This window comes from Babylonia areolata, chromosome 12 (genome assembly GCF_041734735.1).
Source record: "Babylonia areolata isolate BAREFJ2019XMU chromosome 12, ASM4173473v1, whole genome shotgun sequence".
Taxonomy (NCBI): domain Eukaryota; kingdom Metazoa; phylum Mollusca; class Gastropoda; order Neogastropoda; family Buccinidae; genus Babylonia; species Babylonia areolata.
This window is the reverse complement of record NC_134887.1, coordinates 30589778-30614476: the sequence shown is the minus strand read 5'-3', so window position 1 is coordinate 30614476 and position 24699 is coordinate 30589778. Positions and strand designations below refer to the sequence as shown.

At 39.8% G+C, this 24699-nt stretch overlaps 2 protein-coding genes across 3 annotated transcripts in view; both read left to right on the top strand.

Annotated features, from left to right (window-relative positions):
- Positions 1-871: 871 nt before the first annotated feature.
- LOC143288143 (nicotinate-nucleotide pyrophosphorylase [carboxylating]-like) lies at positions 872-6436 on the top strand. Its single transcript, XM_076596438.1, has 3 exons — positions 872-1518; positions 4824-4955; positions 6177-6436. The coding sequence occupies exons 1-3, from the start codon at positions 931-933 to the stop codon at positions 6393-6395; spliced, it is 939 nt and encodes a 312-aa protein (XP_076452553.1). The 5' UTR covers positions 872-930; the 3' UTR covers positions 6396-6436.
- A 13630-nt stretch (positions 6437-20066) lies between these two features.
- The window catches only part of LOC143288520 (protein rogdi-like), a 35262-nt gene continuing 30629 nt past the window's right edge, over positions 20067-24699 (top strand). For both annotated transcript variants that reach the window (XM_076597103.1, XM_076597102.1), the window contains exon 1: positions 20067-20221. In XM_076597103.1, coding sequence (XP_076453218.1) covers positions 20183-20221 — 39 coding nt within the window. In that variant the 5' untranslated portion in view covers positions 20067-20182. The remainder of the gene's footprint in view (positions 20222-24699) is intronic.

The following is a 24699-nucleotide window of genomic DNA, read 5'->3' as shown; positions in this document are numbered from 1 at the left end:
CAGAGACAGAGAGAAAAACAAAACACAGAGAGACAGAGACAGAGAAAGTTGAATGACTGTCGGTTGCCAAGTCTCTTTTGTTGTTTCTCTTACGAATGCGCTTGATCCAATTGTCAGCCAGTGTGCTCTCTCTCTCTCTCTCTCTCTCTCTCTCTCTCTCTCTCTCTCTCTGTGTGTGTGTGACAGTGTGTGTGCGCGTATGTGTTTCTGTGTCTTCAGTTGCGTGTGACGGTGTGTGTTTCGGTGTGTGTATGTGTGTGTGTGTGTGTGTGTGTGTGTGTGTGTGTGTGTGTGTGTGTGCGTATGCGTGTGTGTGTGTGTGTGTGTGCGTATGCGTGTGTGTGTGTGTGTGTGTGTGTGTGTGTGTGTGTGTGTGTGTGCGTATGCCGTGATTCTAGTGTGTCTTTGTGTGTGTGTGTGTGTGTTTCGGTGTGCCAGTGTATGCCAGTGTGTGTGTGTGTGTGTGTGTGTGTGTGTGTGTGTGTGTGTGTGTGTGTGTGTGTGCACGGGCACCAAAATGAAATTTTCGTGTTTGCTTTTTTATGATAATAACACACATACAGACACATACAGAGACGGCTGAGACACTGCACAGACCCAGACACACACAGATCCAGACACAGACACACACACAGACACACACACACAGACACACACAGACACACAGACACAGACACAGACACACACACACACACACACACACACACACACACACACACACACACACACACACACACACACACACACACACGTGTGCGCGCGTTTTGTCCTAAATTATATCACTTTACAAGTATTTTGTAAAAAGACAAAATGTATTGAACGCGTGCGCAAGGCGCAGTTGCAGACGACAGAAAGCTTGGGTCCCCAAGGTTGTGACGGAGGTTGAGGCCAACAACTATCGTTTACATAACGTGTACCGAAAAAGATTCAATGGATCAAAACGAAAAATCGAATGATCGGTTGGGTAAAATATACAACCCAGCCATTGCTCACGTTTTAAACCCAGCATCTTTACGCCATTTGGCAAGAGAATGGCTTAAAGAAGATGCCCCAAGCTTCGATTTCGCGGGATTTGTGGTGGGAGAGAAAGAGGAATCCGCAGTGATTTTGATGAAAAGTGCGGGGGTGTTAGCTGGATGCCCGTTTGTGAATGCTGTATTCAAAGAACTAGACTGCCAGGTAGAGTGGATCGAGAAAGAAGGGAGCTGGATAGAGCCCATCACAACTGTTGCCAAAGTGTCGGGCAAAGTTCGTCATCTGCTGCTCGGTGAGAGAGTAGCGCTCAACTGCCTGTGTCGAGCTAGCGGTATCGCTACCTACTGCAAGAAACTGCTCAACATTGCCAACAAATGCAACTGGCGCGGGGAGTTAGCAGGCACGCGAAAAACTACGCCCGGTTTTCGCATGGTTGAGAAGTACGCGTTGCTTATAGGAGGCGTATCCACGCATCGTTATGATTTGTCCTCCATGATTATGCTGAAAGACAATCACATATGGACGGCTGGGAGCGTGGCACAGGTTTGTATGATACCGCTCTGATTCTCTCCCAGATTCGTTTTCATTGCTGTCCTTTGGCAATTGCTACTTGAGTCAGTGCACAATTTGTTGGTTTGACTGTTGAACATGATCACCCACGCATAGAGACATGAACATACACACACACATATGCGCACAATACCACACACATGCACACGCCATCACACACAAGCACGCGCGCGCGCACACACACACACACACACACACACACACACACACACACACACACACACGCATGCATACGCACATACACAGACACATGCACACAACACACACACACACACACACACACACACACACACACACACACACACCACTCGCATGTGCGCACACACGCACAAATGCATGTTTGTGCACAGGAATGCACACGTGTTGTGTTTGTGTGTGTATCTGTATGTGTGTGTGTGTGTGTGTGTGTGTGTGTGTGTTTTCAAATCTATTAACATTATATACACTAATCAATATCAACACATGCATACACTTGCACACACATCATCAACATGGATAGATCTCTCTCTCTCTCTCTCTCTCTCTCTCTCTCTCTCTCACACACACACACACTCACATGCACACACACACACACACACACACATGTGAGAATGGAAGATAATATTTTAATTCAAATAACACACAACACAGTAATAAGACTTATGCACGCATGAGCAAACACATACACATACACTGTGCCAGTTTGTATTTGAATAAAGTATACATGTGTGCTTATCAGATAAAATTTGCCCTGGTGACCCCAGCGAAGATCTAATGGAAATGTTACATTATCAGTGTATTTTAGACTGAGAAGTAAAGTTCATATAATGTGATGTATCTGTAACTCATTCATAGTTTCATTATTTCTATTCTTCTTTTTATTGAATGAGAACAGGCCCTGCAAAGCACTACTGGAGTGATTTAGCAGTAGTACAGGGTCTCCTCAGGTAAGTGGTTTTCTGGTGACCCAATATTGATAGGTGCCAGTCAATTGACGGTGCCATGAAAGATGGGCTTTATTCATTTATTGTAATTTATCTGTGATATAAACATTAGAAATAAACACCTTTACCATATATTGATACAGGTAGGTCTGTTTAATCAGATCTCTTCCAGTGACAATAACCAGACAGGTGCTTAAAGCAAAAGCATTTTGAGCCATAGCACAACTTGTGCTGGCATTCTGCCTAGCAGTCTTTGAGGGTGTAGATAAAAGATTAGTCTTTGAGGGTGTAGATAAAAGATAATCCACAGATATGAATCTCAGTAGTTCAATGAGTTCTTCTCTACAAGTACAAGCCGATAGACTTGATCATGCCAAGAACACACTATAAAAGCATAATCCGTAGCTTGGGGGGTTGTGTTTTGACAAGCAGTGCTCTGTACAGAGGTACAAGTTTACAGACCAGTATTGTTAAACACAGTTATCGTTCTTCACCATGGAGTATGAATGAATGGATGGTTTATTCCTGAAAGGCTAATGCCCCTCCCCCCCTCCCACATTTTCAGCATAGAGAGAAAGAGAGAGAGAAAGAGCAGGATTGAAGTTAAGGGAACGCTCATTGTGGAGAGAGATTAAAGGACTGTGTGTGCCTTGTCATGCTTTGTACCACTCCATTGAATGAAGGCACTTTTCCTCCTTATTGTACAGATCAACTGAATAGAGGAGGGCAGGAAAGGTCTGGATCAGATGCATTTTTGTGAAAAACCTTTTCATGTCTGTAGCTGCTTGCTCTTTGTATAAATGTGGGAAAGGGCAGTCTAATGTAGATCCCTAAATATTGATCTATACTGAATGCAAATGCACTATATAGACACAGTTTGTGCTGTCTCAGAAAAAAATGGCTTTTTCAGTTACATGCTCATCAACAGATTTGTAAATTAAAATAAACAAAATTGTATAACTAAACACGGCTTTCTTGGTTCTTTTGCACATTGTATGCCATGCAAAAGGGAAAATGTAGAAAGAAAATATATATTATTTTTCAGACACAAGTGAAATAAAAATAGATTTAAATTACCTGCACATCCTTATTTGATTATTGTGTGTTCTTACTGACCATCATGCAAAAGGAAATCATTCGGCTGAGGAAAATGTAACTTTCTGACAAGACATCAAGAGCTGAAAAGCCTATAAATTACAATTTCAAAGATTATAAGCATTGCATGCACACGCACATGTGCACGCACATGTTGTTGTTTTTTTATATTCACTTATTTATGTATTAAGGGGAAGTCCAACTTTTTTTTGTGACCACGGATTCCTGGACTAAACAGTCTGCTCTTATTCTGCCATGTCTGCAGTGATTCAACATGAAACTATTGAAAGAATAATGAGGCTAGGAGAGTAAACGAGGGAGTTGGAATGCTGCTGATGCTGCCTGTGTATGGAGAGAGTTACTACTCTTTATTCATGATTGTTTGTTATCATGTCTGCAGTGGTTCATGTATTGTTGTGTTTGTTTTTGTCTGTTGCTCATTCTATGCTGATCATGCTTTTGCATGTTTCAGTATTTTGTCATGTACGGATGTAGATGCTGCTTATTCTTCAGGTTGACTGACTATTTCACATGATGTAGCTTGTTTGTAGCTTTTGGGGAGGGTGGGGGTGGGGGGGGGGGGGGTATTCTTCCAACATGCTGACTATTTCACACTATGCAGCTTGTTTGTAGCTTTTTTGGAGGGGTGGGGGTGGGGAGTGGGGGGGTTCATTCTTCCATCATGCTGACTATTTCACACGATGCAACTTGTTTGTAGTTGGGTTTTTTTTGGCGGGGGGGTGGGGGGGAGCAGAGGTTGGAGGGTGGGGTGGGGTGGGGGGGTTCATTCTTCCATCATGCTGACTATTTCACATGATGCAACTTGTTTGTAGTTGGGTTTTTTTTGGCGGGGGGTGGGGGGGAGCGGAGGTTGGGGGGGGGGGGGGGTCATTCTTCCATCATGTTGACTATTTCACACGATGCAACTTGTTTGTAGTTGTTTTTTTTTGTGTTTTTTTTTGTTTGTTTTTTGTTGTTGTTGTTTTGTTTTTTTGGGGTGGGGGGGGGGGGGGGGGGGGGGGGGGGAGTGTCATTCTTCCATCATGTTGACTATTTCACACAGTGCAGCTTGTTTGTAGCTTTTTTTGGGAGGGGGGTGGGGGGGGGGGGGAGTATTCTTCCATCATGCTGACTATTTCACACGATGCAGCTTGTTTGTAGCTTTTTTTTTGGGGGGGGGGGGGGGGGGGGGAGGGGGAGGAAGGGGGAGGGGGGGGGGGTATTCATCCATCATTCTGACTATTTCACACGATGTTGCAGGCAGTGAAAGATGCGCGTGTGGTGGGGGGCTTCTCCACCAAGATTGAAGTGGAGTGTCGCAGCGTGGAGGAAGCATTGGAAGCCATTAAAGCTGGAAGTGAGGTGGTCATGCTGGATAACTTCTCCCCAGAGGTAGTGCACAGAGAGAGAGATAGATAGACTCATAGAGAGAGAGGGGGGGAGTGTGTGTGTGTGTTGAATACAACGTGTATGAAGAATCAGGCTCACACTCCTTTTATTTGTTGTAATGGTAAAAGTTAAAAAACCCATCAAATGAATTATGCACACGAAAACTAAACACAAAGAGCAAATAACAGTAGCAACAATGTGTGAGCACCTTCATATTTGTGCAAAATATTGCAGAATATATTACTATCAGTAATCAAATGTAAGCACTGAATTAAAATCATTCATATTAAAGATTTATGTATATCTCATCTCTTCTCTCAGTGTAAAGATTTATATGTATCTCATGTCTTCTCTCAGTCTCAGTGTAAAGATTTATATGTATCTCATGTCTTCTCTCAGTCTCAGTGTAAAGATTTATATGTGTCTCATGTCTTCTCTCAGTGTAAATATTTATATGTATCTCATCTCTTCTCTCAGTGTAAAGATTTATATGTATCTCAGTCATGTCTTCTCTCAGTCAGTGTAAAGATTTTTTATATATGTATCTCATGTCTTTTCTCAGTGTAAAGATTTATATGTATCTAATGTCTTCTGTATCAGTCAGTGTAAAGATTTATATATATGTATCTCATGTCTTTTCTCAGTGTAAAGATTTATATGTATCTAATGTCTTCTGTCAGTGTAAAGATTTATGTGTATCTCATGTCTTCTCTCAGTGGTAGGTTTGGTTGTGGAATGTCCATTCAGTATTTGTAATACTTCTGCACAGGTACATATGTTGTGCTTGACTGTGTGTATGTAGTATACATGTACTCTAAGTATCATGGATTATATATATTATATATATGTGTGTACCTATATGATATATGCATATAGTTTGTTTGGTGCTTTTTGGGTGTGTATGAAAAATGATCCTACTGGTAAAAGCCTACTCATACATTTACACAAGTGTACCGGGGAGTTGTCCGCAAATGCAGAAGAAGAAAAAGAAGAAAAAATATATATACGTGTGTAACAATAATAACTAACATTGATACAGTATGTGATGTAGAAATAGATTCCTCCTTCTATTATGTGTTTTGTAAAGCACCAAGAGCAGTTTTCTGGACAGAGTACTGTAGAAGTATCCATTATTAGTAGTAGCAGTAATAGATGGAGACAACAACAACAACGGCAGAAATAACAAAATCTTCAGCAAAAAAAACCTTACTCAATCCCTTGCAGGCGATCGCCAAAGCATCAAGAGAGCTGAAGCAGGAGTTCCCCCAGGTGCTGATCGAGGCCAGTGGGGGCATCACAGAGAGCAACCTGCAGGACTACTGTGTGGACTGTGTGGACGTCATCTCCATCAGCCGACTGGTGCAGGGCTACAGCACGGTGGATCTGTCCATGAAGATCCAGAAGGAGGGCAGGGACCCTCACAACCCCACCGTCAACCTGTGAAGGAGATTGTTGTGATTGATATTATTATTGTTATCATTAAATTACTGTCATTGTTGTTATTACTACTATAATTACTATTATTGTTATTATTATCATCATTATTGTTATTACTATTATTAGTAGTTAGTTATTATTGTTACACAATACAGAGAGTCTGTGAGGGTGTGGGTTCAAATCCCACTCTCGCCCTTTCTCCCAAGTTTGACTGGAAAATCAAACTGAGCGTCTATTCTTTCAGATGAGACGATAAACCAAGGTCCCATATGCAGCACGCACTTGGCGCACTGAAAAAGAACCCATGGCAACGAGAGTGTTGTCCTCTGGCAAAATTACGTAAAATGAAATCCACTCTGATAGTTACACAAATATATAAGCATGCTCTCAAAGCCTGACAAGCACGTTGGGTTATGCTGGTGTCAGTCAACTGCCTAGCAGATGTGGAGTAGCACATATGGATTGGGCTGAACGCAGTGACACGTCCTTGAGAATCTGAAACTGAAAGTAGTAGTAGTAGTAGTGGTAGTAGTCGTGTTCTTCTTCTCCTTCTTCTTTTTATTATTATCCTCTCAATATCAGAGTGTGCTGCCTACATTAACGTAGCAGGGTAAAAAAACAACAACAGTCATATATGTAAAAACCCACTCGTGAGTGAACGTGGGAGTCGCAGCTGATGAATAAAGAAGAATATTATGATGATTATTATTATAATCATCATTATTTTTACTATTATTGTTATCTGTATGATTGTCAGTCGTGTCAGACTACGGCCATCAGAACAGCAGAGGAGGCAACTGCTGTCTCAACTGTCTGGGCCAGAATTTGATTACAGTGGAGAGTGTCTTGCCCAAGTTACATCCCTCACTCTCTTGGCTAAGAGGGTTTTAGAACAGTCAGCATTGGGATGGTTCTCGAAGTCTAGCTAGCCCCCAAGGCTGCAGCACTAAGAGCTAGTGCTGTGTAACTATTATTGTTAGTAGTAGTATTATCATCATCATCAATATTGTTATGATATTATTAGTAGTGGTAGTGATAGTAATACTCTTCTTTTTCTTATTGTTATTATCCTCTCGACATCAGAGTATGACTGTCTACGTGGCAGGGTTTGAGTCATACACGCAAAAGCTCACTTGTGTGTACGGGTGAAAGTGAGAGTCACAGGCCATGAATAAAGAAGAATGATATTATGATTATTTATTATCATTCTTTCTGTTATCATTATTATTATCTTTCTTATTATTACCATCATTATTGTTATTAAAGAATACTGTTAAATACCTTGTAAGCGCCTCTTTCTTTGCCAGTTTTTAAGAATGTTCTTTTTTTTTCTTTTCTTTTTTTTTTTGTTTTGTTCAATCAGGTTCTACAGGACAAATATTTAGTTGTCTTTTTATTTACCCTGATTTGGTCCTGAATGGCCATCTGAGCTGTCAGCAACAGCAGATAAAGATGATCCTCTTTTGGTATGGATCTGTTCTTTCTGGCCCCAGTGTTCACAGTTCCATCCCCTGTTTCGACATTGTGCTGTATCCTAGGTAAAAGCACTTTGTGCTGTATCCTAGGTGCTGTATCCAAGGTAAATGCACTTTGTGCTGTATCCTAGGTGCTGTATCCTAGGTAAGTGCACTTTGTGCTGTATCCTAGGTGCTGTATCCTAGGTAAGTGCACTTTGTGCTGTATCCTGGGTGCTGTATCGTAGGTAAATGCACTTTGTGCTGTATCGTAGGTAAATGCACTTTGTGCTGTATCCTAGGTAAATTGTGCTGTATCCTAGGTAAATGTACTTTGTGCTGTATCTTAGGTAAATTGTGCTGTATCCTAGGTAAATGTACTTTGTGCTGTATCTTAGGTAAATTGTGCTGTATCCTAGGTAAATGCACTTTGTGCCGTATCTTAAGTAAATTGTGGTGTATCCTAGGTAAATGCACTTTGTGCTGTATCCTAGGTAAATGTACTTTGTGCTGTATCTTAGGTAAATTGTGGTGTATCCTAGGTAAATGCACTTTGTGCTGTATCCTAGGTAAATGCACTTTGTGCTGTATCCTAGGTAAATGCACATTGTGCTGTATCCTAGGTGAATGCACTTTGTGCTGTATCGTCGGTAAAGGCACTTTGTGCTGTATCCTAGGTAAATGCACTTTGTGCTGTATCCTAGGTGAATGCACATTGTGCTGTATCCTAGGTAAATGCACTTTGTGCTGTGTCCTAGGTAAATGCACTTTGTGCTATATCCTAGGTGAATGCACTTTGTGCTGTATCCTAGGTAAATGTACTTTGTGCTGTATCCTCGGTGAATGCACTTTGTGCTGTATCCTAGGTGATTGCACTTTGTGCTGTATCCTAGGTGATCGCACTTTGTGCTGTATCCTAGGTGATTGGACTTTCTGCTCTATCCCCCTAGGTAAATGCACTTTATTCCCATTTTCCTCATTCCAAACAGGTGTGAATGGGTACCTCCTGACTTCAGCTGGGGAAGGTTGAAACAATGGAAGGTGAGGTTTGGGTGATACCCTTCTGTTCCAAGTCCCCAAACCAAAAAAAACAAAAAAACACAAAAAAACCCCACAAACATTTAATATTAATTTTGTTTTGTATGCCAGCATTTCATGGGCATTAACATTTCCTGTGGCATTATTCAAGAGACATGTAATCAGCTTTTGGAAAAAAATGTATTTCCAACAATATTTTGACAAAACGTTTTTGTTGTATTGTTTCACTTGATAAGGGTGAGGGTTTCTTGCCCAAATTGTTGGTCTGTTAATTGTTCTGTTTGTTTCTCATCCAGCACCGTGTGTGATCCCATTTCTTCAGCAGTGTGTGGCACACTGACCAGTTCTAATATTTTCTCAGTTTGAAAATGATTTGGAGTCAATCATGCAGGTTGATTTGAGGAAGCAAGTTGATTTGGAGTTAATCATGTAAGTTGATTTGGAGTTAATCATTCGGGTTGATCTGGAATTAACCATGCAAGTGATTGGAAGTTAATTATGCAAATTGATTTGGGGTTAATCATGCAAGTTGATTTGAGGTCAGTCATACATTGCTTAACACTTTGTACCCCACCAGTGCAGCTGCACTGCAGTTTCTGTGGACCTTCCCTACAACAGCTGGGTGCACTGGAGAAGCCACACTTTATTTACAGAACGCACACAACAACATCATCATCAAAAACAGGCTCAGTCCCTTTGAAAACACTGGCAGACAAGATAGCAGCTAAAGCCAACAAGCTGAAGGCCCCAAGTGAGAATGCAACTAATTGAGAAAAGGAAATTCAGCATGCCTGCTGCGCCACAAAAATGTCTGTTCTTGGTCCAAGGGAAGCAACAGGATGTTACGGATTAATCAGTATTAAAAGGTACAAAGTGTAAGTTATGGAATCACATTTGATGCACATTTTGAAGTCACATGGCCATTGTGATTAGCCTTCCAGAAGAAGTGTTCATTGGTGTTGAATTGTCTTTGCGTTGAAAATGTGAAAATGTTGTGGATTGCTGTGATTGGATTGAAGATGTTTATTGTGGCTTATTGCTTTGAAAAGGAAAAAAGGGGGGAAAAAAACCAAAAACAAGAGAGGCAAGGCCTTCAAGACTCACTTGTGATAAATTAAGTCCCCTAGCATTAATTACAGAGTAATTTCCCTTTTTTACTACCGCACCAAAACGTTTGCAAAAATAAATAAAAATTCCATGCTTAGCAAAAGAAGTTCCTGTTTGAACAAAAAATGATAATAATTACTCCTCTTGTTGTTGTGTCAGAATAAGAGGTCAAAGTGCCAAGTTTAGAGAATACAAAAAATATAAATATAACAGTAAATGCAGTTTGCATATAATTAGGCTTCTTTTTTTAATTTTTTTGTGCCCATCCCAGAGGTGCAATATTGTTTTAAACAAGATGACTGGAAAGAACTGAATTTTTCCTATTTTTATGCCAAATTTGGTGTCAACTGACAAAGTATTTGCAGAGAAAATGTCAATGTTAAAGTTTACCACGGACACACACACACACACACACACACACACACACAACCGAACACCGGGTTAAAACATAGACTCACTTTGTTTACACAAGTGAGTCAAAAATGGGCTTGAATGTTTTCTTTGTTCAGGGTCAGTTTCTTGCAAAGTCAGTAACAGGTGCATTGAAGTTGTTTTTTGATTCTGCTGTTCATAAATAAGAAAAAATTATGACAGACCAGCAGCTGTGGCGAAGTGGTTAGCATTGTGGAGTTGGGATTGGAAGGATGTGGCTTCCAGCTCCTGTACAGGTGTGCTTTTGTTTTGGTCTGTGCCATGGGACCATGCAGTCGAGGGTTGTCCACTTCACAGATGTTTTCTTTGGGAGTGACGCTAAAATTTCCTGACCAACACGCAGGTGTCTGTATCTCTTGGACCTGGTTGATGCCAGGATACGGAATGAAAAGAAAGCTTTCTCACAGTTTCAGACTAAAACAGACCACTGCTGCTGCAGTATCGTACTCATTCAGCATCAACTTCTGATCTTTCTGTCACATTTTTTTTTAATGTTATTTAACCCCTTGACTGCTACTGATAGTCTGCCTGTCAGTCACCTCAGGAGATTGCACAGAGCTTATACTACAGGTCAGGATGTCAGTCACCTCAGGAGATTGCACAGAGCTTATACTACAGGTCAGGATGTCAGTCACCTCAGGAGATTGCACAGAGCTTATACTACAGGTCAGGATGTCAGTCACCTCAGGAGATTGCACAGAGCTTATACTACAGGTCAGGATGTCAGTCACCTCAGGAGATTGCACAGAGCTTATACTACAGATCAGGATGTCAGTCACTGTTCTTTATCTGGACTTCCTCTTGGGATTGCATTACTTTGATTTGGCAGAATCCATGACAACATTGATATCTGCACAAAAGTAATTATGCACTTCAAACTGATGTCATTTCACCAAGCTTCAGCAGTCAAGGGGTTATTTATTGACAGTTTACTGCTTGGTTTATAAAGTTTTGTTTGTTTGCCTCTCATTTATCTGTGTGTGTGTGTGTGTGTGTGTGTGTGTGTGTGTGTGTGTGGTCATATTCAAAATACCAGATTATTGAGCACTGTGCTGTGGGTTTTTTTTCCGTGTGTGTGTGTGTGTGTGTGTGTGGTCATATGATGCCAGATTGTTGAGCTACCACGTTTGCTGTTTTTCGTTTATATGATTTACGTTTTACTTGATATTATAAGTGTGTGGCTTCATGTGTAAAAAGACAAAAGAGAAAAAAAAGCACTGGAATATGAAATCCATTATCTGATTCTGTAGAGGGTTAGTTTACATGTTAGATGTTATGTTCCAGTATTGTTTTATCACCTCTCAGCTATAAAGTTATATGTTATGTATGATTTTTCATTTGTGTTCCCTCATTATTAATTTTTATTATCTCTACATTTTCTGAGGGGATGAAAAAACAAAAAAACAGTTCCCTTTTTTTTTTGTCATTCAGTTTCTGTCAGATTACCTGTGCAGTTAGTCTGACTGTGACTATATTTGCACATGGTATGGACTGAAATCAGGGATTATTTATTTTACGGTTACGTTTATTGGAATCTTTTTGTCAGTGTGAAGGTTGTGAGTGTTAATCATTCTTGTTTGTTTTGTTTTTTTCTTTTCTTTTTTTTTTTTACATGGAGGAAGCACTGTGGCAGAATGGGTCATTGTCAAGGCATTTGACTTTTGATCCAGGTTTCACCAGTGATCAGAGTTTAGGCCATGTTTCCACTGTGGTGTTCTGTCCTTAACTCTTTCACTGCCAAGTTTCCATGTGGAAAAAAACACTCCCCAGCACCAAATATTTTGGAAACGATGCTCGCAGTTACAGGCGTCAGTTCATGTGTCACAGCAACACAGTGGACCTGTTCACTTCAAACTGGGTCAGGAGGCAAAGGTTAGTCAGAGTTCTGTTGGCGGGAACCTGGCTGCAGCTGTCAAGCTTTGTTACAATGTGAACAAGAGAGGCAAGGCCTTCAAGACTCACTTGTGATAAATTAAGTCCCCTAGCATTAATTACAGAGTAATTTCCCTTCTTTACTATCTGCACCAAAAACGTTTGCAAAATAAATAAAAATGCCATGCTTAGCAAAAGAAGTTCCTGTTTGAACAAAAAATGATAATAATGACTCCTCTTGTTGTTGTGTCAGAATAAGAGGTCAAAGTGCCAAGTTTAGAGTATACAAAAAATATAAATATAACAGTAAATGCAGTTTGCATATAATTAGGATTCTTTTTTTATTTTTTGTGCCCATCCCAGAGGTGCAATATTGTTTAAAACAAGATGACTGGAAAGAACTGAATTTTTCCTATTTTTATGCCAAATTTGGTGTCTACTGACAAAGTATTTGCAGAGAAAATGTCAATGTTAAAGTTTACCACGGACACACAGACACACGAACACACACACACACACACACACAGACAACCGAACACCGGGTTAAAACATAGACTCACTTTGTTTACACAAGTGAGTCAAAAATGGTCTTGTCAACATGACCCCTTGACGTGGACAAAAGTTGCCTATGGCTGTGCACTGTCTAGTCAACAAAAGTCGCCTACAGTGGTGAAAGAGTTAAAGAAAGGCAGTTCACTTCAGTTTTCCCCACTCCACCCAGGTGTGCAAAGGTTTCTTCTTCATCTTTGTTCGTGGGCTGCAACTCACACGTTCACTCGTATGTACATGAGTGGGCTTTTGCGTGTATGACCGTTTTACTCCACCATGTAGGCAGCCATACTCTGTTTTCGGGGGTGTGCATGCTGTGTGTGTTCTTGTTTCCATAACCCACCGAACGTTGACATAGATTACAGGATCTTTGATGTGCAAATTTGATCTTCTGCTTGCATATACACACATATACACCTGTTGAGATAGAAAAAATCTCCACCCTTTACTCACCAGACACTGTTACCGAGATTCAAACCTGGAACCCTCAGATTGTAAGTCCAACGCTTTAACCACTCAGATGTTGTGCCCATCAGTGGAGGTTTAAATGGTGGAAGGAGAGGATCAGGCCCTGACTTCGTAAGTTCCTATGCTGAGCCCTAGACACAATGTCCTGAGGGCCGTTAAAGACTGTGTGACTGTTGACCTTAAACCTTTAACTTGTTGCACAGCTTTGATATGGCCTTTGTGGTTGCCTGTCAGTATTAGTAACTGCTACGATCCAGTTCTATGTGAGTGTGATAAAAAAGAAGAAGAAATCCTGTTTATCAGTATTCCTGTAAAGAAAGGTGTTATTCCATCCAATCCTGTATTAGCTTTAAAAATTTTTTTTTTATTTTTTTTTTTTACTGTGACTCTAATTCACTGTAGATTTTACAGGGATTTTTACTTTTATCTGTAAGTGTGTGTCTATATTTGTGTGTTTTGTTTCAATAATTTTGATCGTTTATTCACCTGTACACTGCAATATTGCATCAAGCCAAAAAAAACCTTTTTTGAGGGGCGGGGGATTGATTTTCTTTTTAAAGCCAAGTGGAATGCACTTTCCTCTTAGTCCGAGAATGGGACAGGCAGGGTGCGACATTCTGTGTGTGTGTGTGTGTGTGTGTGTGTGTGTGCGCATATGAGGTGTGTTCAAAAAGTGTCCAACCTTCGTTCACAAAAACTACTCGTATCCAGATACAACAAACTTGCACTAATCTCCTTCAAAGTAGTCCCCTTGGGCTGCCACACACTTCTCCCAATGGTTCTGCCACTGTCGGAAGCAGCGCTGGAATGCCTCTTTTGGGATGGCGTGCAGTTGGTTTGTCGCATTCTGCATGATGTCTTCTTTGGACAGAAATCTGGTCCCTTTCAGGGGCATTTTCAGCTGTGGGAACAGCCAGAAGTCACACGGAGCCACGTCGGGAGAGTAGGGAGCCTGACGAAGCACAGGTGTGCATCATCAGGGTCCTCAGTTGGTCAGTGACGATCTCATTTCGGGATGTTGAGGGCCTACCAGAACATGCTTCATTCTCCACTGATGTGCGGCCATCTTTGAAGCAGTTGTACCTCTCCTTTATCTGTGTGGTGCCCATTGCTTCGTCCCCGAAGGCCTGTTGAATTTTGCAGATCGTTTCCACTTGGGAATCACCAAACTTGACACAAAATTTGATGCAGTAGCGTTGTTCAAGTTTTCAGTCATTTTGTCAAAAACGAAAATCCGACGGCACTCACTTACACTTCTCACTCATCCGACATCGGCAGTCTGCCATTGACTGACAGCTTCTGCAGGCGGGGAAAAAATTAACACATGCACATTCGGGTCACCTATATACATGCACCAAACCACGCCTCCCTAGCTTCATTTGTTTACGCATGAAAAATTAAGATTGGATACTTTTTGAATACACCTTGTATGTGTTTCTGCTTGCATCTTTGTACACTAACGAGAAAAAAGTCTGACGTAAATACTTTTGTTTGAAGATGATTATCAGCATGGATTAAAAGAATTTGTCTACTGTCAATCCTTTGGTACAAATTGTGAATGCCTTTTATTTTCTTCTTGCCCCTTTTAAGAGGCTATTTGCAAAACTGGCATTGTTATTGTGGAATTTGTAAGATTACAGACAAAACTGTCTTCTCAGCAATGAAATCTTAATGATAATCTTTAAAAAAAAATTTTTTTTAAAGTAAGTGCTGTTTTTTCCATTGGTTTTGTTACCACTTAAAAAAACACACACACACAAACAGCATTTCAAATTTTGTAGTGTCAAAAAGGGGTTGGTGTCAGGAGGTAATGATTCAAATGCAGCACCCTGAAACAATCCACCCAAACTACTGTGGTTTTTGTTAAGAAGAAAAAAATTAACGAGCAAACCTTTTTTAATGAAGGAAGTGGTATTAGCATGCATATCAGCTTAATACTATGTATACGAGTGGTTCAAGGTAGGAGGCATTCACTGTGGCTATGATAAACTCCAACTGAATTCCTCCCAAATCTCTCCTTTTCGACAGTTTGATGTGATTATATATATACATATCATTATGATGTGACAAAAAAAGTGGGTCACATTTTTACAAAATATGCCAAGGGATGATTGATATAAACAGTGTGCATATGCGTGGCGTGTGTGTGTCTCTGTGTCTGTCTGTCTGTCTGTCTGTGTTTTTGTTCTTTTTGTTTTTACTATACTTGTGTTAATTCAAATGGCATAAAGTTTCATGCTTCCCAGTTGTAGAAAAGAAATGATAAACGACACATGCTGTATCTGATTATTTGCAGTGGTTTGTGTGAACCACCCCTCGGGGTTTTTTTTGTGTGTGTTTTTTGGTTGTTGTTTTTTAATCACCTCCATTGCAATAACTTTATGGAGGAGTGTCATATTCCAGTACATCATGGACTCATTGTGTAAAATGGAGCATTGTAGGTCTCTTGCTCTTTCACCCCCTGTTCCTCTCTTTCAGTCTGTTTCACTGGAATGTGCCATATCATACAGACTTCACAGAACGAATGATGGCCTAGAAGTAACGCGTCCACATAGGAAGCGAGAGAATCTGACCGTGCTGGTTTGAATCACGGCTCATCTGCCAATATTTTCTCCCCCTCTACTAAATCTTGAGTGGTGGTCTGGGGGCTAGTCAATCGGGTGATATGATAAACCGAGGTCCCGTGTGCATGCTGCACACGTAAAAGAACCCACAGCAACAAAAGGGTTGTTCCTGGCAAAATTCTGTAGAAAAATCCACTTTGATAGGAAAAACAAGTAAAACTGCACGCAGGGGAAAAAAAAAAGGTGGCGCTGTAGTGTAGCGACACGCTCTCCCTGGGGAGAGCAGCCCAAATTTCACACAGAGAAATCTGTTGTGACAAAAAGAGAAATTCAACGTTCAGAACCTCTTAATACACAGCAGGTATATTTTCTTTTCTTTTCTTTGTTTTTCTTTTTTTTTTTTTTTTGATTGTGAGACGTGTTGAATTATGCAGACTGCACAAGGGTCTCTCAATGAATACTCATAACAGCTGTTTCAGGCACACTTGTACCAAGAACTTAAGAAAATGCATTTTAGAAATTTGTGTTTCAGTAAAGAAATAAATCAGTACTGCATAGTTTATAAACAGTAGTTATGGTTTTTCTGTGTAAAAAAAAAATATAAAAAAAAAGCAAGAAAGCTGCTCTGGTTAAGATTGGTGCATATTACACTGGCTGTATACATTGCCGTTTGCCAAAAAAATCAGCATTTTGTTGTTATGTCTTCATGAAGAAAACTGCAAGTTTCCCAATGGTCCTCAATATTTTTTTGTGAATTGTGTATACACAACACCATCACAAAAAACTTTGGTGCTTTGCCTGTGTCACCCTTCAGCTACATGGCACCTGTAAACAGTCCCAGTGTGGTATTGTGTGGAGAAAAATATTCGGAAATCTCATTTGTCTTTACTGTAATCGCAGTAAAACTAATGTAAGGAATTCCCCCTTTCTCTTACTGCCCTGAAAAAAGATTTCATAGTATTATTTATCTGTCACAGTCAGTGCAGTTAATCTTGTGATACAAATTCCCCTTTCATTTTTTTTTCTATTGGTATTGCAGTGTGACTTGTTTTCATTGCAATGCATTTTGTGTAATTTTTCTCTGTTGTTGCAGTCCAAATAAATTGACAAAGAATGACTTTTAGATTGCAAGGGCAATATACTGAGCCAAAAAAACAAAACAAAAAAGGTTTTGTTGCTGTGCAATGCAATCACACTTCATAGAAACATTCCTTTTTGATTTATTTTGAACTGGCATTGCAATATATGATAACACATTTCTAACATTTCTAAGTATATCCTCTTTTTCCCTTTTTTTCAGTGTGGTTAGATTTAGACATATGTTTATTTTCAACTGTGAATAAAATATATTTGACAGAAAAATCATTTGTTCTAATCAGTTCTGCATTTTAAAAAAAAATTATTTTATTTCATTATTTCACCTTCACCTATCCTGTAGTCTTGTGGACCGTTGGGGCGCCACAGGTGATCTGGCAACCAGCATCCTCCAATCCTCTCGCTTTATTATTTTTTTAAATTATTATTATTTTTTTTTTTAATAGATTTTCAATTTAATCTTTTTTCTTTTTTTTTTCTTCAATATACATCCCATTTCTTCCTGCCATTGCAAGACATTTAACAGTAATAACCCTCTTCCCACCGCCTCTTTTATACTGCCACAGCAATGTCAATGAATTCCTAGGAATTGCCAATGTTTAACTGATGTTGCAATGCATTTCTTTTCTTGTATCTGTGTGTCAGGAATTAAGCATTTGTCATTTTCTGGTTGTCAGTTTTAGAGAGAGAGAGAAGAAATGCTGTGCTGCTGATTTTCTTCACTTTGTATCTTAAACATAATCACATTTGATTATGTCAATGAGAAAACATATCCACATACTGCTGATTTTACTGCCTCAGATCTTGATAATAACCAGTTGATTGTGTCAATGGAAGCATGTTTTTTGTTTGTTTTTGTTGTTGTTGTTGTTTTTATGCTAATTGACTGTATCAGTGAACATGTAACCAGTTGATTGTGTCAGTGGAAACATGTTTTTTGTTTGTTTTTGTTGTTGGTTTTTTTTTTATGTTGATTGTACTGTATCAGTCAACATGTAACCAGTTGATTATGTTATTGGAAACAGGTGTGACTGTTGCAGTGAACATGTAACCAGTTGATTATGTTATTGGAAACAGGTGTTTTGGGGTGGGTTTTTTGTTGTTGTTTATTGACTGTTACAATAAACAGTGCATGACAGTTTAAGAGTGTTTAAAAAAAAGAAAAAATTATATGATACTCTGTGTGCATATGAATCAGCAATAAACAGAATGGCAGAGTGCTGTGAAGCTGGGTTTTTGATGTGCGTACATGGAGAAAGCGTTCAAGATTAAAGTACTGGTGTACTGTATTGGAGGAATGTGACAACCCTCCATTTTCACCCTCATGTTGATGTGTGTATGTGTGTGTGAAAACTGCAAACAAAAATTGAATATATTTGAATAAAATGAATTAAATCATTCTTTCACTGATAAACCAACAAGTGCTCTTCATGTATGTGTCTTTGGGGGACCTGGTTGCATTTTCCTCTCCAACAATGCAGACACAAGGGTGCTTCTTGCATATACATGCATTCACATAGATGTGATCGAGCGTGCACACCCAACAGCCCATTTCATCCCTCCATGCACACATGCACACACACACACACACACACACACACACACATCAGGACTATAGAACATAAATGAAGTCACACGACTAGGTTGTGGTGCTGCCTGTATTCTGTTTGAAGCATTGACAGAACAAAGGGGCAAGGGACATCACTCTACACTATAATGGACTGCATTGCTTGGGAAGCAATTGCTTCCCTTATACTAATAACTGCTTGTGGAGATCATTACATTCCATTTGTTAATTTAAAAAAAAAATATATATATATACACACATATATATATAAGAGAGAGAGAGAGAGAATGAAAGCTACAACCATAGGAATGTATACTAGAGTAATTCCTTATCAATGTATGCATACACAAAGTATGTTGAATTCTTTCTCCACAACAGATCTTCAGTTCAATGGTCCACTTACACTGAGATTATGATGCTTCATATGACAAAACTCTCATTTTCATTTTTTGTTGTTTGTGTTTTTAGTTCGCAAAATGCATTTTGCAGTGAACTAGTTTTGTCTTATAGTTTAACTGTGGAGTATGTCCAGCACAAAGATAGCAGCAACCCTAAAAATAAATAGCTTCAGCGTCATAGGTCAAGGAATGAAAACAACCATCTCTTTCCCACACTGATAGCACCACTGTCTATGTCTCTGCCCCCTTTCCATGCATGCAGCGAGCACTCACATCACTTCCACCCTTGACTCTGTCTGTGTGAAGACCTTTCTGTATTGTAATCTGTAGCTGAACAGAATAAAGTGCTTAAAAGTACAACCTTGCAGTGTTCTATCTGGATGCAATGAATGACAACACAACATTGCAACATCATCATCATCATTATTATTATTATTATCATTGTTATTATCATCATCATCATTATCATTATTGATATTACCATGATGAGTAAGATGATTATCATCATTATTATTATCGTCATTATTATTATCTTTGCATATTCTGCACATGGAACTTTGATTGACTACTGAGGGTCTAGTTTAAAGGGCAGTAAACCTTCCGGCCTATGGGAAATTCAAACCCACTTCTTTATGGGGCATTGGTCTGGCTTTGTTTGAATGAGAAGAAGCTGGAAAGCATGTCTAGAACTGCCATTGACAGAAGATGTACAGAAGAGCAAATAGGTTGTTGTGACATTCGATTCAGAGCACAAGATTTACTCAAAGTTAATCGGTTCAGACTGGATGTTCAGAGAAGAAACGGAATGTGTATTATTGGACTGAAACTGATAAAAGCCAGCAGTTATGTTCAAGTTAACAGATCGACAGTCATTCAAGCAACTGGACAGGGCTTGCAGACAAAGATGAACTTTGGAACCAGTGTTGGTCTGTAAGGGTCTGTTAAACTGATGATAACGATGGGCTGTGATGTTTCATTATCATTATTGAAACACACACACACACACACACGCACGCACGCACGCACGCGCTCGCACACACACACACACACACACACACACACACATCCCGCGCGTGCACACCTCTTCCGTTTATATTTCTGATGTTGTACACGTTTCGGTAAAAATACACACATGTTCCCCTAGCAGACGACATGACTGCAAGCAGTACTCGTCGTCATGAGATTGTGGAAGCAAACGGTCCTTACCCCGCTGTCTGAGGTTTCAACCTTGCAACTTTGACCCGCGATTATGGCGGAAGAAGGGGTGGAGGCAGAAAAGTTTGCGCTGGTAAGTTGTGTTCGAACTTGTGAAGTGGATCTGGAATATTGTGAATGATCGCTAGTTATTATGATCCTTCGAAAGGAACTTACCTCCCCCGTTTTCACTTTTCAAGAGTTGGATCAAAATTTGTTTTGACCTGAAAAATACGGCATACTTTTTAAGGATTTAGAAGGATGTTGCATACAGTACTGTGTACATGTTCATGAATGCAGCTTTAGCCATCTGACTTTGAGCTGTGCATCCCAAATTAGTAAAGGCACGTGAAAGTTCTATCAATGGTGTTTTTAGAGAGCACTTTTAAGTGGGAGTTTCTGGGGAAAGTTTCGTTTTGCTCATATGGCATGGGGGACGGACGATCAAGTGCTGGGCCATAAGCAAACAAACCGCTGCTCGGTCAGTGCACTTCAGTTATTTTTATCACACGTGAGACTGACACACAGTAGGCTTTATTGATGTGTCACATTTTGTTCATACACTTTAAGTGATCGACACTTTGCTTTCATATATATATTATATGGCGTTCCAGTAAGACAGACATATATCCATTGTGTTCTTTACCAGTGGAATTTACATATATAAATATCTTGATAACTTGTTGACAGTATCATGAATGACAAATATCAAATTATCAAATATAAATTTTAATTTAGAATATATGCAATATTTATCATAAGCTAAATATGTGCTGTGCCAGTGAAGGAACATGAAATGGTCTTTTGGAATCTCTATCATATTGTCATGAATGAAAAATATAATCATATATTATACATATACACAAATGTCATAGTATGTGTACGACATTTTATTTTGTCCCTCAAATTTGAAGAAATTCATTAGAAACTATGTGTGATGTTTGATTCTCAGTGATATATGTCACAATCTGGTATATTTGAGTGTGTGTACACATGTATGGGATATATGTGCATGAAAATTGAGAGAAGAGAGAGAGGTGGGGTGTTTCTTCTGTCCATACAGTTTAGTAACACTTGGGACCTAAGTACATGACTGGTTTATTGTTAAGTTAAATGCGAAGTTGCATATGTGCATGTATTTCTTTCATTCTGTCTCTCTCTCTCCCTCTCTCTCTCTCTGTGTGTTTGTCTGTCTGTGTGTGTCTGTATGTATCTGTGTGTCTGTGTACACTGTGTTTGTGTGTGTGTGTGTGTGTGTGTGAGAGAGAGAGAGAGAGAGAGAGAGAGAGAGAGAGAGAGAGAGAGAATTTGGAATGGTTTATTCACAATCAGGCCACAGCCGCTAGTGAAGGGGGTATACGTAAACATAATACAACTCAACGAAAACACATAAGCAAATAAGCATTAATATAGACAACAAACCGTGCATTGTATCCGTGTAAATATATAGACAACAAAAAATACATTATAACTGTTTTACGAAGTAACAGAGAGAGATAGAGGGAGAGCATGCTTATCTGTATTAAATAACTGAAACAGCAGACTATCAGCAGTGAATTCCTGTAGCACTACATATGAAACACTGGAGACTGAAGGTTTGCCAGAATATCAGTGTGTCACCCCCACGCTCCCCCACCCTCTGTGTTAGACGTGTTATGTCAATATTCTTTCCTAAACTTGAGGGTCACCCCTGTGCTTTATCAGAACTTAGTGAAATTGTACAGGCAGTTTTTAAAACTTGTTTTTGCACGTTTTCATACTAATGCTAATGGAGTGTTGGCCTAGTAGTAACACGTCTGCATAGGAAGCGAGAGAATCTGAACACATTGACTCGAATCCCACTGTTGCCAGTATTTTCTCCCCCTCCACTAGAATGCTCTAAGTGTAGCGACACAGTCTCGCTAGGGAGAGCGGCCAGAATTTCTCACAGAAAAATATGCTGTGACAAAAGAGTAATACATTAAATTTGCATAACATAATTAGTGTAACAGCACAGTCACATAACACACACACACACACACACACACACACACACACACACACACACACACACACACACACACACACACACACACACATACACACACACACACATGCACACACACACACACACACACACACACACACACACACACACACACACACAGTTCTGAGTTATTTTTTATTTGTTTATTTTATTTTTTTATTTTTTAAATTGGGGGGGAAGGGGTGAGGGGGGTATTTTATTTATTTTTTTATTTTTATTTTACTTTTTTCTCCAGGCCTGACTAAGTGCGTTGGGTTATGCTGCTGGTCAAGCATCTGCTTGGCAGATGTGGTGTAGCGTATATGGATTTGACTGAATGCAGTGACACCTCCTTGAGCTACTGATAATGATACTGATTCTGATTCTTTCTGCTATAAAATTAATCTAATTTCTTAAACTAAGAGATTTGAGCACCCAGGGAGGAAAGAGACTGTTGTAGAATCTGGGAGGGGTGATAACTGTGTGAAGGCGATGCCCAATCAGCCTTGTGGCCAGAAGAAAGTGACTATGGAAAGTAGAGTTTTATCCTTAACTCTTTCACCACCATGTTTCTGTGTCAAAAATCACTCCCCAGCACCAAATATTTTAGATATAATGCTGTCAGTCACAGGCCTCGGTTCATGTCAAAACAACACCATGAACTTGTTCTCTTCAAGCTGGGTCAGGGAGCAAGGCTGGTTTTGTCTTTCTTGGCTGGAAACTGGCTGCAGGTGTCAAGCTTTATTACAATGTGAGAAATATTCCTTTTAACTCTCTCCAGACGAAGGAATGCTCACGCATTCCTACACAAAATGTATTTGGATTCAGACGAAGGAATGGAATAGCATTCTCTGAAAGTAAAATTCCATCACGCGCTGTACACGTGATTTTGTGATTAGCCAAGCAGAGTGCGCTATTCTGGGTCACTCCACAATTGAACAGTATGATTGGTCAGCCTGGCATGTGTGGCCCGTCTCGCACACACGCTGACAAAGTCACTGACTGGTCGTCTGCTCGCGTGCCAGCCTGTTATTAAAGCGGGCTCTTCTCAGAATGTTGTGAAGCGAACAAGGGCAGTGATGGCAACGTTTTAGGGTTGCCGAAGTACTTGAAATGCTACAAACTGAAGGGTCGGACATTGAAGAGGTGGATGATGACAAATAAGAAAGCGAATTTAATGCAGAAAGCGAGCATGGGTATGGTGATTCGGGTTGAAAAATTGGCAGTATTTTCTACATATGGCAAAACTGTTAAAATAAGATGAGAAATTTGATTTTTTTTATATGTAATAGCTCAACAAGTAATAAACCAGTTCTGAAAGTTTCATTTTCTTACTCTGTATTTTGTATTTTTTGTAATTTTTTTCCAAACCCTTACAAACGGGCCGTCTGTGGGGAAAAGCAAGGGAGAAAACTTGTCGTCCCGAGAGAGTTAACATGACCCCTCGATGTCAACTAAAGTCACCTGTGGCGATGCTGGGTCAGGGAGCAAGGCTGGTTTTGTCTTTATTGGCTGGCAACTGGCTGCAGCTGTCAAGCTTTATTACAATGTGTGAAACATTCCTTTTAACATGACCCCTCGATGTCGACTAGTCTAAAGTCACCTGTGGTGATGCTGGGTCAGGGAGCAAGGCTGGTTTTGTCTTTATTGGCTGGAAACTGGCTGCAGCGGTCGAGCTTTATTTTATGTGAAAAACATTCCTTTTAACATGACCCCTCGATGTCAACTAAAGTCACCTGTGGCGATGCTGGGTCAGGGAGCAAGGCTGGTGTTGTCTTTATTGGCCGGAAACTGGCTGCAGCTGTCAAGCTTTATTTTATGTGAAAAACATTCCTTTTAACATGACCCCTCGATGTCGACTAGTCTAAAGTCACCTGTGGCGATGCTGGGTCAGGGAGCAAGGCTGGTGTTGTCTTTATTGGCCGGAAACTGGCTGCAGCTGTCAAGCTTTATTTTATGTGAAAAAACATTCCTTTTAACATGACCCCTTGATGTCGACTAAAGTCACCTGTGGCGATGCACTGTTCAGTCAACTAAGGTCGCCTATGGTGGTGAAAGAGTTTATAACGGGTCAGAATCTGAGAATGCATCCGGTGACCTTGTTGGGATGGTTGGTTCAGCGACTGCACAGGCATATTACATACATTTATGTACTCGTGTAATTCCTACATTACACTATGCAAGTCGTGAAACATTGGTCTATTGACCACAGCAGCATATGTGATTGATCTTTTTTTTTTCTTTTAAGCCAGTAATTAGACAAGAGTGTATTGATTGGAGGAGTGTCTGTATTGAATGAAGTCACAGTGTGTGACTGCCGCATACTGAGGCAAACTCCTCCATATGCCAACAGAGAGATATAGGATTTGGTGATCAATACATTGATATATTGTCAGTATTGTTCTCATACTCATAGTAAGTTGCTTGTGGTTTTTTGTTTGTTTTGTTTAGTTTTGTTTCTATTTTATCTTACTGTTGCTATTGTATTTTATTTTAATGATGATAATGTTTAAGATGATAATGATACATTCACATGGTTTTTTCAAACATCTAACAATAATGATATG

Coding starts and splice junctions, on each gene's coding strand:
- LOC143288143 (XM_076596438.1), top strand. CDS start 931: ATGGATCAAAACGAAAAATCGAATGATCGGTTGGGTAAAATATACAAC. Junction 1,519..4,823: donor CGGCTGGGAGCGTGGCACAG/GTTTGTATGATA, acceptor ACGATGTTGCAG/GCAGTGAAAGATGCGCGTGT. Junction 4,956..6,176: donor TGGATAACTTCTCCCCAGAG/GTAGTGCACAGA, acceptor AATCCCTTGCAG/GCGATCGCCAAAGCATCAAG.